The 15,779-nt window shown below is 44.5% G+C and overlaps 2 protein-coding genes across 7 annotated transcripts in view; one reads left to right on the top strand and one right to left on the bottom strand.

The window, feature by feature from the left end:
* Positions 1-147: 147 nt before the first annotated feature.
* The window catches only part of zgc:92594 (uncharacterized protein LOC436996 homolog), a 41,253-nt gene continuing 25,621 nt past the window's right edge, over positions 148-15,779 (bottom strand). For 4 of the 6 annotated variants that reach the window (XM_056442375.1, XM_056442374.1, XM_056442377.1 and 1 more), the window contains exons 6-8: positions 1,513-1,535; positions 1,043-1,191; positions 148-781 (exon numbers count right to left, since the gene is read on the bottom strand). In XM_056442375.1, coding sequence (XP_056298350.1) covers positions 504-781; positions 1,043-1,191; positions 1,513-1,535 — 450 coding nt within the window. In that variant the 3' untranslated portion in view covers positions 148-503. Of the gene's footprint in view, positions 811-1,042; positions 1,192-1,512; positions 1,536-15,779 lie in introns of all 6 variants that reach the window. The other 2 variants (XM_056442378.1, XM_056442379.1) reach the window with 2 other exon arrangements.
* On the top strand, positions 12,078-14,329 carry LOC130211569 (astrocytic phosphoprotein PEA-15-like). Its single transcript, XM_056442388.1, has 3 exons — positions 12,078-12,249; positions 12,324-12,479; positions 13,315-14,329. Exons 1-3 carry the CDS (start codon positions 12,078-12,080, stop codon positions 13,377-13,379), a joined length of 393 nt encoding a protein of 130 aa, XP_056298363.1. The 3' UTR covers positions 13,380-14,329.

The following is a 15,779-nucleotide window of genomic DNA, read 5'->3' as shown; positions in this document are numbered from 1 at the left end:
TTTGGCTTGCAATGTTTAACTGTAGCATGAATGAACCAATCACAGCGGTCATGGGCGTGTTCGCTCTCCTCCTGGTCGAACGCGTTGGCCTGGTTACGGATGAAGGTCAGATGGTTTTCTGGAGTTATAGGAAACTGGGAAACGCAAGGAATTAAAACAGTTTTTAATCCGTCTCCAGCACCAGCTATATAAAAAAAAAATGCAGGTGAAAGTTCCCAAAACAAATCGGATCAAATCTAAATCAATTCTGTTGAGGCAAATTCCTCATAAATCTTCTTCTTCAAAGTGGTATAAAATCTGGCGTCAAAGACATGCGACAGAGACACAGAGAGGTTTTTTTGCCAAATTTCGGTGCGAGGCGTTCGAGTCCTCCGGGCCACGGGGGGGGGGGGGGGTCAGCTGCTCGAGTCCTGCACCGTGACGCTCAGACATCACACCTGGAACATCTGCCCAAAGTGCTTTTATGACTGTAAAAATATATGGATACTAATCCTGTCCCCGAGTTAAACTCCTGGCGCTTCCTCGTCTTCTTCTCCGTCATCGTCATCATCGTCGTCATCTTCCTCCTCCTCCTCGTCCTCTTCCGGGGTGAAAAGGAGGTCACGTCCTTCATCATCGTCGTCATCTTCCTCTTCCTCCTCCTCCTCCTCCCCCTCGCTCCTCATTTCCTCCAAGCTGCTGTCGTCCTCCTCCTCCTCCTCCTCTTCCTCCTCCTCCTCCTCCAGAGCCTCTTCCTCATTCTCCTCCTGCTCCTCCTCCAGCTGGTCACCTGAAAGACGACCTGATGATAATGGATCCAAGAAAAGAAATCTGATTGGACCTTTTTAGAGAGGCGCCGACGGCATTTCTACCGACGGTGGACGAAATAACAGAAACACCCCGCTTGCAGTTAAGCAGCGGCACCAGCGAATCAACACCTCTCTCTAACAGCTTGAACGAAAACTTAACGTTAGACCCTTCGTAAAGTCGTATATTAAAGACATAATTTTGTGGTTTGGGGTCAAAGGTCACAGCTCCATGAGGAAACAGGAGCTTTCCTTACAGAGGGACGTGATGGCGGCGGCGATGTAAAGTGGGAGGTCCTGGTCGACGAACTTCCTCATTTCTTCTTCCATCACCACTCCGAGAACATCCGTCTCCATGTCCACGTACTCGGGGTAGAACATGCTCTTTCTCAGCTGCCGACGGCACCTACGGCAAACAGCGGCAGGTTGTCCTTTAATTATTTACATCTAAACGCGGAATAAATGGAGAAGAGCATCGAAGACGAGTCGCCTGATTGATTCGTCAATAAACAGAAAGTGAATTGGCATTTTTGATAATTGATGAAAAGGAGTTCCTATTCATTGTGACGTACGGCCGGGAACTGAATGTCTTTGTGTTTTTTGACATTGTCTATTTTCACTCAATAATTTCCTGACATTTAATCGACGAAACGACTAAACAATCGATAGAGATCATCATCTGTGGAATAATCGAGAATGAAATGTTGAATATAAAAGCAGTACTTACTGTTTACCTGTTGTCTTGTATGCCTGAAAACACACAAACAAAAGATTTATGGACACAGAGTAGATTTCCGTCTAAATAAGGTAATAGTAGTAATATATTGTCTCGTGTTAAAAGAGTTCATAATCAATTATAAATGTACTTATTTTTTCTATTACAAAAAACCCCGACGTTGAAGACATCTCCCCTAAATTATTACGAGACGCGTTTAAATATATTTAAACTATTAATATTATTTAACTTATGCTGCGTTCGCACCAAAAGCGTCGCGAATGTTCTCACGGGAGTTTACTCGCTTGACCATTTGTGGCTTTTCGCTTCGTTAGTGCCTTGGAGGGGGCGGGGCTTATCTCTGTGGCTTTACTCCGTGGAAACAGTCATCATCTCCACCACGGAAGAACTAACCACGAGTTCTGCTTTATACTCGTTGTGGACGTCCCACAAACATCGGAACATCTAACGCCCTCGTGTTTGGGTTCATAACATTAATATATTTATATACAGGACTGTCTCAGAAAATTAGAATATTGTGATGAAGTTCTTTATTTTCTGTAATGCAATTAAAAAAACAAAAATGTCATGCATTCTGGATTCATTACAAATCAACTGAAATATTGCAAGCCTTTTATTCTGATTTATTGCTGATTATGGCTTACAGCTTAAGAAAACTCAAATATCCTATCTCTAAATATTAGAATATCATGAAAAAGTATACTAGTAGGGTATTAAACAAATCACTTGAATTGTCTAATTAACTCGAAACACCTGCAAGGGTTTCCTGAGCCTTGACAAACACTCAGCTGTTATAAATCTTTCTTTTTACTTGGTCTGAGGAAATATTAAAATTTTATGAGATAGGATTTTAGAGTTTTCTTAAGCTGTAAACCATAATCAGCAATATTAAAAGAATAAAAGGCTTGCAATATTTCAGTTGATTTGTAATGAATCCTGAATGCATGACATTTTTGTTTTTTTAATTGCATTACAGAAAATAAAGAACTTTATCACAATATTCTAATTTTCTGAGACAGTCCTGTATATAAATAAATAAATAATAATAATAATTAATGTTTTAAGAGCGTGAAGTGAAGGAGAGAAATACAAAGAGAGTGTTAAAAAAAGATATTTAAATCAAGGCACTATTTTTACACTCAGAAAATCTTCTTTTCCCCTCAATCTTCTTTTCCCCTCGTATGGCGCCGTACGTGATGGCTGCTGTGTTGCGAGCTCCCGGATTTTGTAGTAGTTTTTTGTTATTTATTCTTCTTATTGCGACTATTTTTGCACAAAACGTTAGCAGCCAGTTAACGTACGACAGATGCACACTTCTGGAGATTGGATCGGCAGTTGCGCGCCACCAGAGTTTTTTCTACTCTTACTCGGACGCTCCGCCAGGACCAGTAGCGGAACTATCTCCGTCCATTTTAGGCGCGATCTCACGCAAACGCCGCCGACGGAGGGGGAAGCGAGCTGGCGTGCTGGTTAGGCTGAGACGTCGAGCCAATCGACCCCACTACCCACCATTTTACTGGCAAATGTACAGTCTTTGGACAATAAGCTATGCGAGCTACAGGCTCGTATTCAATTCCACCGGGAAACTAAGGACAACTGCATCATCTGCCTTACGGAGACATGGATGTCGGGAGGTTACCGACTCAGCCATCGAGCCGGCAGGATTTTCTGTCCACCGGCGGACAGAACAAAGACTCTCTCTGGTAAAGATCGTGGAGGGGGTATGTCTCATGATAAACAGATCTTGGTGCAACCAAAGTCATGTACATACTCAAGTCGTTCTGTTCCCCGGACCTGGAGTACCTAATGCTCATGTGTCGACCATTCTGGCTACCGCGAGTTTACAGCAGTCACCGTAACTGCTGTGTACATTCCGCCTCAAGCTAACACGGACATAGCGCTGAAGGAACTCTACGGCGATCAGTGAGCAGGAGTCGGCACACCCGAGGCTGCTTTCATTGTGGCGGGGGACTTCAACAAAGCGAACCTGAAGAAAGTTCTCCAAGTTCTACCAACACATAAAAGCAACACGGGGGAGCGGATTCTCGACCACTGCTACACTCCCTTCCGGGATGGATACAAAGCCCTCCTCCGCCCACCGTTCGTCAAATCGGACCACCGCTCCATCCAACTACTCCCCGCCTACAGGCAGAGGCTGAAGCAGCAACCAATCGCTGTGAAGGAAGTGCAACGCTGGTCGGACCAATCGGAGTCTATGCTACAGGACTGTTTTGAACGTGCTGACTGGGATATGTTCAGGGTCGCGACGGACAACAACGTCAGTAAGTACGCTGGCCTCAGTCACCGGGTTCATCAAGAAATGCATAGATGACGTTGTTCCTACCAAGTCGGTTCGATTATCCCAACCAGAAACCGTGGATAAATGGCGATGTTCGCGCTGCACTCACGCGTAACACCGCCTTTGACTCGGGAATATGGCGGAATACAAAAGAGCCCGCCACGACCTCCGAAGACCATCGGCTCTGCCAGCGGGAGTTCAGGAACAAGGTGAGGAAAAGCTCAAGAGCCATGACGTGAGAGGTGTGTGGAAGGGCTACAGACAATCACGGACTTCAGAGGGAGAACCAGCGGTGAAGAGAACTCCTCTACCTCCCTCCCAGGCGAGCTAAATACATTCTTTGCTCGGTTCGACGTGAACGGCAGCCCGCGAAGGCAGCGCCGAGGAGACCAGCCTGCTGATCATCTCAGAGGCTGACGTGCGCAGAGCCTTCAAGCGTGGACATCCGGAAGGCGGCAGGTCCCGACCACATCCCGGGCGCCCTCAGAGCATGTGCAGACCAGTTGGCAGGAGTCTTCGCAGACATCTTCAACCTCTCCCTGTCCCAGGCTGTTGTTCCTGAGAGCTTCAAGATGTCCACCATTGTGCCTGTCCCAAACACCCCAAGGTAACCTGCCTGAATGACTGGAGACCCGTAGCCCTCACCTCGATTGTCAGTAAATGCTTGAGAGGTTGGTCAAGGACTTCATTTGTTCCATGTTGCCTGCCACGCTGGACCCATGGCAATTTGCATATCGTCAAAACAGATCCACCGACGACGCACTTGCCATGGCACTTCACACCGCCTTTCCCACCTGGAGGAGGAACTGTGTGTGCGAATGCTGGTTGTGGACTACAGCTCAGCGTTCAACACTATTGTTCCCGCCAAGCTCGACACCAAGCTCAGAGGTTCAGGCCTGCACTCTACCATGTGCAGCTGGATACTGGACTTCCTGTCGGGGCCGCCAGGTGGTGAGGATGGGCAGTACCACCTCAGAGCCGCTGACCCTCAACACGGGAGCCCCTCAGGATGCGTGTTGAGCCTCTCCTCTACTCCTGTACACCCACGACTGCGGCCATGCACAGCTCCAACGTCATCATCAAGTTTGCTGACGAAACAACAGTGTTGGGGCTGATCACCGACGACGACGAGACAGCCTACAGGGAGGAGGTTGGATCACTGGTACAGTGGTGCCAGGAGAACAGCCTCGTCCTCAACGTCAAGAAGACCAAGGAGCTGATCGTGGACTACAGGAAGCGGAGAGGAGCACACCCCATCTCCATAGACGGAGTTGCAGTAGAGAGGTCAGCAGCTTCAAGTTCCTCGGCACATCTCCGAGGACCTCACATGGACCACGCACACCACTCACGTGGTGAAAAGGGCCCAACAACGCCTGTATTTCCTTAGGCGACTGAGGAAATTCAACATGGCCCCGCATCCTCAGAACATTCTACACCAGTACCATCGAGTGTTCTGACAGGTTGCATCACCGCCTGGTACGGGAACTGCACCGCCCTGGAGCGAGGGCACTACAGAGGGTGGTGCGGTCGGCACAGTACATCGTTGGAGGTGAGCTTCCTCCATCCTGGACATATACACCAAGCGGTGCGTGGCCAGGGCCAAACGGATGATGAAAGACAATAACCACCCCGGCCACAAACTGTTCAACCTTCTACCGTCAGGCAGGCGATACCGCAGTATCAAGTGCCGCACAAACAGACTGAGGGACAGCTTCTTCAGTCAGGCCATCAGGCTGCTGAACAAGGACTGAGACCCTCATTAACACTACACACCAGAACATATTCTGTGAATATCTATGGCCATGGTGTATATTTTCTTACATTGTTTTATATATATATATATTGTATATATATATTGTATATATATATATATATATATATTGTCTCAAAAAAGTGTATATTTTATTACATTGTTTTATATATATATATTGTCATGATGTATATTCTATTACATTGTTTTATATATATATATTGTTAATACTTTCTTCTTTTTTTTTTTTGTGTGGATATTGTATAGTTTATTCTCATTCTTATTCTTTTTTTAGTCTGCTACTGCTGTCGGGTGTTTTGCACATAAGAATTTCACAAACCGATTATACTTGTATAAAAGGGGATGTGACAATAAAAACTTGAAACTTGAAACTTGAAACAATGATAAATAGACCAGTGGCTCATATCCTCCACGGATTAGCCCCTCCTCCTTCCCCTCCCTCTCTCTCTCTCTTTCTCCCTCTCATGATGGCGCGGCTATGTCCAGTCGCCGTCACGGCAGCTCCGCAGGGAATGTGCGCTCCTTTAGTTTTTGTGTTTATTTTTAATATTTTCTTTGCCACAAACACATCGGCACTAACAACATACGACCGCAGCACACTTTTGGACATAAACTTTTGCGCAAAACAAGGGTTTTTGTCCACTTTTTCCATCGATCCAGCGTGGCGGCAGAGATCGTGACGCGAACCATCAACAACAGTGGAGCCGCTACTACGGGGAGACGACGAAAACATCGAGGGAAACGGAGCGGAATTCGGAACAGACTGAGAGTTCAAGCCCACCGTCCACCCCTGCCCAGCATCCTTCTTGCTAACGTCCAGTCTCTGGAAAATAAGATGGATGATGTTAGGGCAAGGATCAGATTCCAGCGGGACATGCGGGATTGTAACATCTTTTGTCTGACGGAAACATGGCTGACCGCGCTGGTGCCGGATCGAGTCATATGCCCAACCGAGTCCTTCTCTGTTTTCCGTGCAGACAGAACGGAAGAGTCTGGTAAATCTAAGGGTGGAGGGGTTTGCTTCGTGACTAACAACATGTGGTGTGACCCCAAGAACATTAAGACTCTTTCGTTCCTGCTCCGAACCTGGAACATCTGACGATCTCATGCCCATTCTACCTTCCCGGGAGTTCAGCTCGGTCATCACCACAGCCGTCTACATTCCACCACAGCGGACACCGGACGACGTAGCACTATCGGACCTACATGATGTGTTATGTCGGCATCAGAACAAGTATCCCGACGCGCTGTGGTGGTGGCTGGGACTTTAACAGGGCAAACCTAAAAAGTCATGCCGAACTTTCACCAGCACATTACGTGGTGCTACCAGAGGGAAAGAACGTTGGACCACTGCTATACGCCATTCAAGAGAGGCTACAAGGCTGTCTCTCTCCTCCGCTCGAAATCAGACCATGCCGCCATTTTTCTGCTTCCGGAGTATAAACAAAGGATCGCGCGAAGCGTAGTGACGAGGAACGTAATGCGTGGTCTGACCAATCAGAGGCTGAGCTACAGGACGCTCTGCGTGTCGACTGGGACATGATCCAGTCCAGTGACGCCAGCGTCAGTTTGCGGAAGTATCAATGAGCCTCATAGCAACGCTAACGGACACCATCGTCCCCACGGTAAAAGTTAGGGTCCTTCTAACCAAAAGCCGTGGGTTGATAGATCCATTCTGTGTGAAACGCCTGCATTGCTGCCTATAACTCCGGTCTTGTATCCGCAACATGGATGAGTACAAGGCAGCGGTCTATGGACTGAGGAGGCGGTGAAGGAAGCCAAGAGGAGGTACCGAGACAGAGTGGAATCACAGATGGAGCAGCGACACCAGGCGCCTATGGCAGGGGCTACGGACTATCACAAACTACCAGAGCAGACCCAGCGCAATGGTGAGTGCCGACGCATCCCTAGCGGACGACCTGAACTCATTTTATGCACGGTTTGAGGCTAGCAACAACAGCGCTTAGCTCACGCTAACAACAACACCGTTAGCGTGGCGAGGTGGGCTCTACCGCTGGGGATGAACACACACTCTGTGACCGAGCACAGTGTGAGGAGGGCTCTGCTGAGGGTGAACACCAGGAAAGCTGCAGGTCCAGATGGCATATCTGGAGTACTGAAGACCTGTGCTAACCAGCTAGCTCCAGTGTTCACCACAATATTCAACCTCTCCCTGGCTGAGTCCGTGGTCCCCGCCTGCTTCAAGAGATCCACTATTGTCCCTGTGCCCAAGAATGCTTCTCCAGCATGTATGAATGACTACCGACCCGTGGCCCCCACCCCGGTGGTCATGAGATGCGTTGAGAGGCTGATAAAGGACTACATCTGCGCCTTCCTCCCTTCCTCCATGGACCCGCTGCAGTTTGCTTATCGCCCAAACAGATCCACGGATGATGCTGTCTCCCAGGTACTGCACACCACACTCTCATCTGGACAGCCAGAGGGGGGCTATGAGACTGCTGTTCATTGATTATAGTTCAGCTTTCAACACCATAGTCCCCTCCAGACTGGCGCAAGCTGATTGAGCTGGGACTGAACACCCCTGTGTGCTTGGATCCTGGACTTCCTGACCGCCAGGCCACAGGTGGTCAGGGTGGGCAGACACACCTCCAAATCCCTCACCCTGAACACAGGATCCCCCCAGGGTTGCGTCCTCAGCCCCCTACTGTACTCCCTGTACACAAATGACTGTGTGGCCAGGTTCAGCTCCAACACCATCATCAAGTTTGCGGATGACACAGTGGTGGTGGGCCTGATCTCCGACAACGACGAGAAGGCCTACCTGGAGGAAGTTGCTGATCTGTCACTCTGGTGCCAGGACAACAGCCTCATCATGAATGTCACCAAAACTAAGGAGCTGATTGTGGACTTTAGGAGGGTACAACAACAGAGGACGTACTCACCACTGGGGATTAACGGGACTACTGTGGAGAGGGTGAGCGCGCATAAATACCTGGGAGTCCACATCACCGAGGATCTGACATGGTCAACAAACACAGACACTCTGGTGAGAAAGGCAAGGCAGCGCCTCTACCACCTCAGGCAGCTGAGGAATTCTAAAGTTTCCCAGGATCCTTCAGTCCTTCTACTCTGGAGCTGTAGAGAGCGTCCTGACAGGAAGCATCACAGCCTGGTTTGGCAACTGCTCCGCTCAGGACAGGAAGGCTCTCCAGAGGGTAGTGCGTTCGCTGAACGCACTATTGAACTACACTCCCACCCTGCAGGACTTGTACACCAGGAGGTGCAGAACCAGAGCCGGCAGGATCATGAAGGATCCTCACCACCCCAACAACAGACTGTTTCAGCTGCTGCGGTCAGGCAGGCGCCTCCGTAGTCACGCTGCAAGAACAGAGAGACTGAGACGGAGTTTCTTTCCTCAGGCCATCAGGATTGTGAACTCCGACCTCACCAGGACCCCCACATAGACCCACACAACTGCCCCTCTTAGGCACACACACACACACACACACACACACACTTACTGTAAATATTGTGTTGTTTTTTATTTGTAAATAGTGTGTACTTGTTGCCCTTGCACATTCCTGCTGAGCATTGCCACCTTCATTTCACTGCACACCCTGTGTGTGTATGTGACAAATAAAACATCTTGAATCTTGAATCTTGAATCTTGAATCTTTGAGATGATAAGTGCTGGCAGTCCTCGCCGCCTCATTGGACACGAGGCCGTCTGTAACGAAGAGGACCAGACCTCCTTCATCCCTCTCTCTCTCGCCCCATAATCCCTCAAGACATTCCCTCTCCTCTTCTTCATCCCTCTGCTCCGTGTTTCATAGCCCACAATGTGTCCCGGTGCTGGGAGGAGCCCCAGGGTGCAGCAGGAGAGAAGTGGTGAGGAAGGAGGAGAGGGAAGGGATCGGGTGGCGAGGGCGACCTTTGACCTTTACACCGGTGACAGGATTTTACTTTGAGGCTCTCGTGGCAGATGGCGGCGAGATTACGCCGTAAAATCAACGTAAATGTCATAAATCGTGACACGTCCGTTTCATAAATCTGATTACTTCAAATCGGCTCAGCTTCAAAGTGCATTCTGGGAGTTGTAGTGGCGAGATATACTTTAGCTACGCAACATCATTCAAAAAATGTAGTCGTGGATACTTTCATCCCTAATCCGGATTTTCAAAACAAAAGCAACAATAAAATGACGGATTTTGTAAATATTCTAATAAATACATAAACAGTGTCGTAGTTAAGATGAACTCCAATGGACCAAGTCAATAAATGAGGGGGGAGAGAGAGAGGGAGAGTCCCACGGTTTGGGGGCGAGGAGGAAGAGAGCTGACACACACAGACACACACAGACACACACACACACACACACACACACACAGACACACACAGACACACACACAGACACGAGGTCTGGATGTATTGTGTAGACGTCGTCTTTTCCTCTCTCCAGATCTCTGCGATCTTTGAGCCGCTATCCTGGTGGTTTGGTTGCCATGGTGAAGTGTGTGTGTGTGTGTGTGTGTGTTTCCTGTGAAGACTCAAATTCCATGATTAATAATATTATAATAATTTCCACATGACTTGACTCAATTGACACAACCTTAAATGTGTGTGTGTGTGTGTGTGTGTGTGTGTGTGTGTGTGTGTGTGTGTGTGTGTGTGTGTCAATAATTCTCATTGGGGCTCTTATTCTGAAAGGGTTTGGTGAAGGTTGGAGTTGAAGTGAGGAGGGGGGGAAGGAGGAGGGGGGGCACTGCCCTGTCGCTAGGTAACAGTCTCCAGCCGTTAAAAGCAAAGCCAGTCCTGGTCTCCATGGCAACGTCGTGTGTGAAGAGTCGAATGGAGTTTTGGTGGTAGTTGTGTGTGTGAAATGAAAGAAAGCCCCCGTGTCACGGTGTGTATAGTTCTAGAGCCAGAGTCTTATAGTTCTTTGTTTGTTGTTGTTGTTGTCCCAGAACATGTCTTTCTCTCTTTGTGCCAAGTCATCTTTTCTCGTTCACACTCCAAGGACAATCTAATATGTCGCTGAATTTGACTTTGTAATTCTAGTTATAGTGGCAGCTCTCTCTCTGTGTGTGTCACACACACACACACACACACACACACACACACACACACACACACACACACACAGAGGCAGGCAGCAGAGACAGAGGAGCAGACAAAAGCATGTTTGTGTCCATGAGAATGTGAAGCACAGTGGGTCTCTGTGTATGGAGGCTCAGAGAGATGGGGGGGGGGGGCATGATGACAAGGTTTCACAGGGATTTAAAAAGGAATATAGCCGTGGCTTTTGTCTCTGAATGTTTTGACTAGACATTTATTTTTTTGCATATGGAAGCTTTTTATTTATTATTTATTTCCATGTATTGAAGCTTTTTATTTATTTATTTTTTTGCATATGAAGCTTTTTTATTTATTTTTTGCGAAATGAATCTTTTTATTTTTACTTTTTTTTGCATAAGGAAGCTTTTTATTTATTATTTTTTTACATATAGAAGCTTTTTTATTTATTTTTTGAGAAATTAATCTTTTTATTTTAGTTATTTCTTGCATAAGGAAGCTTTTAATAAATAAAATGTTTTTATTTTTAATTAAAACAAATTTTTGCATTTGGAAACTTTTTAATTATTTATCGTTCAGCGTATGGAATCTTTTTATTTTAGTTATTTTAAAATATATTTGAAAAAATATATGACACATTTTTGTCTATTTACTTTCCAACTACTTTAGTTTTATATGCACTTAGAATTTAGTAACAACATTTAAGGTTGAGGAGGGGTTGTGGGGGGCACACACTAAATGTAGCCACTCCATCCATTGTTGGGTTTCCTTCCCCCGTCTCCTCTGAAAAGTACACAAAAGAAACAAAAACCCTCCAAAAGCAGCGCCGGTCCATTGTGGTGCAAAACAGAGAGCAGGCTGGGCGACCCGGGTCGAGGGAGGAGGCACCGGGACCAACACACACACACACACACATACACACACAAAAATAAATAAATTAAATAAAGAGCTTCCATAGTCAAAGAAAATTAAAAATACTAATCTTCCATATACAATTTTTTTTTAAATAATAAGCTTCCATATGCAATCAATTAATTTAATAAAAAGCTTCTATAGTCAAATAAAAAATAAAAAGCTTCCATATACAAAAAAAAAGAAGCTTTGATATGTAAAAAATATATATAAAGCTTTCACAAAAATAAATTAAATTATAAAAAATCCAAAAAAAAATATATAATAAAGCTATCATAAAAAATAAATACACCCTCAAATAAAAGTCCTTATTTATAAAAGCTTCAAAAAATATATATAAAGCTTTCATATACAAAAAAATAAATACACCCTCAAATAAAGTCCCTTATTTATGAGATCCTTATTTATGAGAAATACACCTAATAATGGCAGCAAAGAGCAGATGGATCCCCTTTGGGACGTCTGCACGATACATGCATTGATCTCTCTCTCTCTCTCTCTCTCTCTCTCTCTCTCTCTCTCTCTCTCTCTCTCCAGACCATGGCGGAGTACAGCTCTCTGCTCAGCGACCTGTCTGAAAACATCACCAACGAGGACCTGGAGCAGCTGAAGTCGGCCTGCAAGGAGGACATCCCCGAGGACCAGAGCAACGAGATCACCTCCTCCAAGGAGTGGTTCGGCTACCTGGAGAAGAACGACAAGCTAGCCCAAGGTGAGCTCCCCAGATGGAAAGACATTTCACTTATCTTTGAACTCTTGGCGACGTTTTCGGTTATTTTTCGCCAGACAACCTGTCGTACATCGAGCACATCTTCGAGATCTCGCGGCGACCGGACCTGCTGACGAGGGTGATCGAGTATCGCACCACCGTGCTCAAGATCTCCGAGGACGACGAGATCGAAACCAAGCTCACGCGCATCCCCTCGGCCAAGAAATACAAAGGTGAGCTTCATCTCCAGCGGATTGTGTTCACGGAATAGTCAAACGATGAATCAGGCAAAAAAAAATTTTTTTTTTACCAAAGTCACACATGTCACCTTTTTTTTGTATATGGAAGCTTTTTATTTCATTTAATTTTTAGCATATTGAAGCTTTTTAGGATTTAATTTTTTGTTTTATTTTGTATTAAAGTTTTTTGCATAGGGAAGCTTTTTATTATTAATGTTTTATTTTATTTATTTCTTTGCATATGGAATCTTTATATTGTATTCTTTTTTTGCATATGGAAGGTTCATATTTTATTTCTTTTTTTGCATATGGAAGGTTTATATTTTATAATTTTTTTGCATATGGAAGCTTTATATTTTATTTATTTTTTTGCATATGGAAGGTTTATATATGTATCTATTTTTTGCGTATGGAAGGTTTATATTTTATTATTTTTTTTGCATATGGAAGCTTTATATTGTATTCTTTTTTTGCATATGGAAGGTTTATATATTATTTCTTTTTTTTTGCATATGGAAGGTTTATAATATATTGATCTATTTTTTTGCAAATGGAAGGTTTATATTTCATTTTATTTGTTTGCATATGGAAGCCTTTTATTATTAAATTTTTTGCAAATGGAAGCTTTTTATTATTCATTTTTTTGTTTCATTTTTTATTTTTGCATATGGAAGCTTTATATTTTATTCTTTTTTTTGCATATGGAAGGTTAATATATTTATCTATTTTTTTGCATATGGAAGCTTTTTATTTTATATATTTGTTTGCAGATGGAAGCTTTTTATCATTTATGTTCTAAACATCTCTCTCTCTCTCTCTCCTCTGAAAGACATCATCCGCCAGCCCTCTGAAGATGAGATCATCAAGTTGGCCCCGCCCCCTAAAAAGGTGTGAGGTCGCGACCCGCAACCCCGATCTTTTGCACCTTGAGTTCTTCACTCCCGACCGTTTCCTGACCGACCCCATCGCAACCCCACCTCACACACACACACACACACACACACACATCAAGCCACGCCCCCTTCTTGCACTAACACAAGCCATGACTGACCAACCAATCGGATTGTAGCGACGCAGCATCTTCCCAAGCTGAGGGGAGGTGCGGAAGAAGTGAGACATTAGAAGAAGAAACCTGGAGACGGAGCGACAGCGTACGTGTGTGAGGGGGAGAGAGAGAGAGAGAGAGAGGGAGAGAGAGAGAAAGAGAAAGAGAGGGAGAGAGAGAGAAATAGATCAGAATGAGTGTAACCTGTAAAGACTGTTCGATCTGTGATGCTGTGCTTATGCAACTGTGTGTGTCTGTGTGTGTCTGTGTGTGTGTGTGTCAGTGAAGTTAATTATAGTTATGGACGATGACGACATCACTAATAATTTGAAACGACAAAACCCCGCCTTAAAAAAAAAAAAAGTTAGCAGCGAATCAAAATGTCAACATTTCAGAAAAACATTTCAGAAACTGGTAACCATAGCAACAGTAGGCCGGATGCATTGTTTTGCAGACGTAACAAATGCCGGATAATTCAGCAGAAGTCAATTTTAATATGTGGAAGAGTTGACAGGATATTAAATGAAAATAAAATGTAATAGTTTATATTCTCAGAAACATTTGTTGAAACATGACGTGAAAGTGATGTCACGTGACTTCAGGGTCCTTGTTCCCGCGTGCAGCTCCTCTAACACAGCAGGTGTGTTTTTAATGTGAAAGACTTTAATATTCACGTCTGTCTTTTGTCTCGAGGAAGAAAGAACTTCACAAAAAGGTCAAAATATTCCCTTAAAGTCAAAACTTCAATAAGTCCAGTCGGCCTCTTTGAGCCACAGCTGTTCTTAAACTCAACTTTAAGTCCGACTTAAGAACGTCCTGCTCACTGTTCCTCAGCTAGAGGCTCTGTTTGCATTCCTTTACTTAGATAATTATGTCGTCATTCAAGAGCGAGAAAAGAAGAAAAAAGTCTAATATTTTAGAAGAAGAAGATATTTAAAGTCGATTTTCATAGGAAAAGCCAATATTTGCTTTAGCTTATAATCATAGAGTTATTCAGAGGACATTTAAGATGAGGAAAGTGAAGTAAATATTTCTATACTATGAAGTTCCCTGAAGGTCTGTCGATGAGCCGGCTAGAGGTGTAAATATACAAATAATATATTAGAAAGTAGAGCAGAAATAATATATATTGACCTGCAGCGTGTGTGTGTTCCATAAAGGACCACTAAGTGTTACTTTAACGCCCCTAATTTTAATCTGAAATTAAACTATTCGTCTAAACTTAGATGGAAAAACAAACATTAAATCGATATATTTTGAGTAAACTTTTTAACTTTCTTTCATGTCGCCATTTTATTTTGTAACGCGGAAAAAATATAACGGACTGGCGTGTGAATCCTGGATGAATGAGAATCAAATTTATGGAAAATTACCTTTAAAAAAAATGTGTATATGAAGCAGCCATAAGGCTCATAAGCAGCTGACTATGCCATTCCCTCCATACACCAACAGAATAACTAGACTGTTAAAACTTTAATAAACTATAATAACTGCTCTTTTTTTAACACTGTGTGCTCCCCCTCCCCCCCACACACACACACACACACACCCATCATTGAAGCCTGAGCAGAATATATATTTACCCCCTCCTCGGAAAATGTTTCACAACTGTGAGAGATTGATTGAAAAAATTAAAAAAAGGCTCTCAATTTTAAAGAGAGGTGCTTTTATTCTGAAAATTTGCCAAGGACTTGAGTGCCGGTGTGTACAGAATGTCGGTGGCTCTATCTCTGCTCTATATCCCCCCGAACGAATCAAGAGATTTGAGCTCCTGATGTGCTTTTGTTTTGAAGGGGAAAAAGCAGCGAGAAAAAAGGCCCAATGCTCAGTGTTGAGCTTTTGTTTTGAAGGGCAACAGCAGAATCTGCATGACGAGAGTGAAGTGTGGAGATTCAGGAAAGAAAATACCCGATATTATTTTTTAGACCGACTCTACTGTCGAAGTCATACTCTACGATAACGAGCTTTCCAATCGCCCTTTAACGCCTCCAATCAACCAATGGCGGTCCGGTTGCTTTGTACTTTTGAAGGATTATTCCACCCTAAAATACTCCAACACTAATGCTGTACTTTGAAGAGAGCGGACATCCCGGCAGGGGAATTTTAACCCATTACAGCGCGTACAACCTAAGCCTAAATAACAATATTATCCAGGATATGTTAACTCATCTTTTCACATCGATAATGTACAGCCGCGTGGGAAGTATTTTTGGGGTGGATTTTCCCTTCAGCTTTCAGCCTTCGCTATA

This window comes from Pseudoliparis swirei, chromosome 21 (assembly GCF_029220125.1).
Source record: "Pseudoliparis swirei isolate HS2019 ecotype Mariana Trench chromosome 21, NWPU_hadal_v1, whole genome shotgun sequence".
NCBI classification, from domain to species: domain Eukaryota; kingdom Metazoa; phylum Chordata; class Actinopteri; order Perciformes; family Liparidae; genus Pseudoliparis; species Pseudoliparis swirei.
Note: the sequence above shows the minus strand (reverse complement) of the source record. Positions and strands in the feature narration are given on the sequence as shown.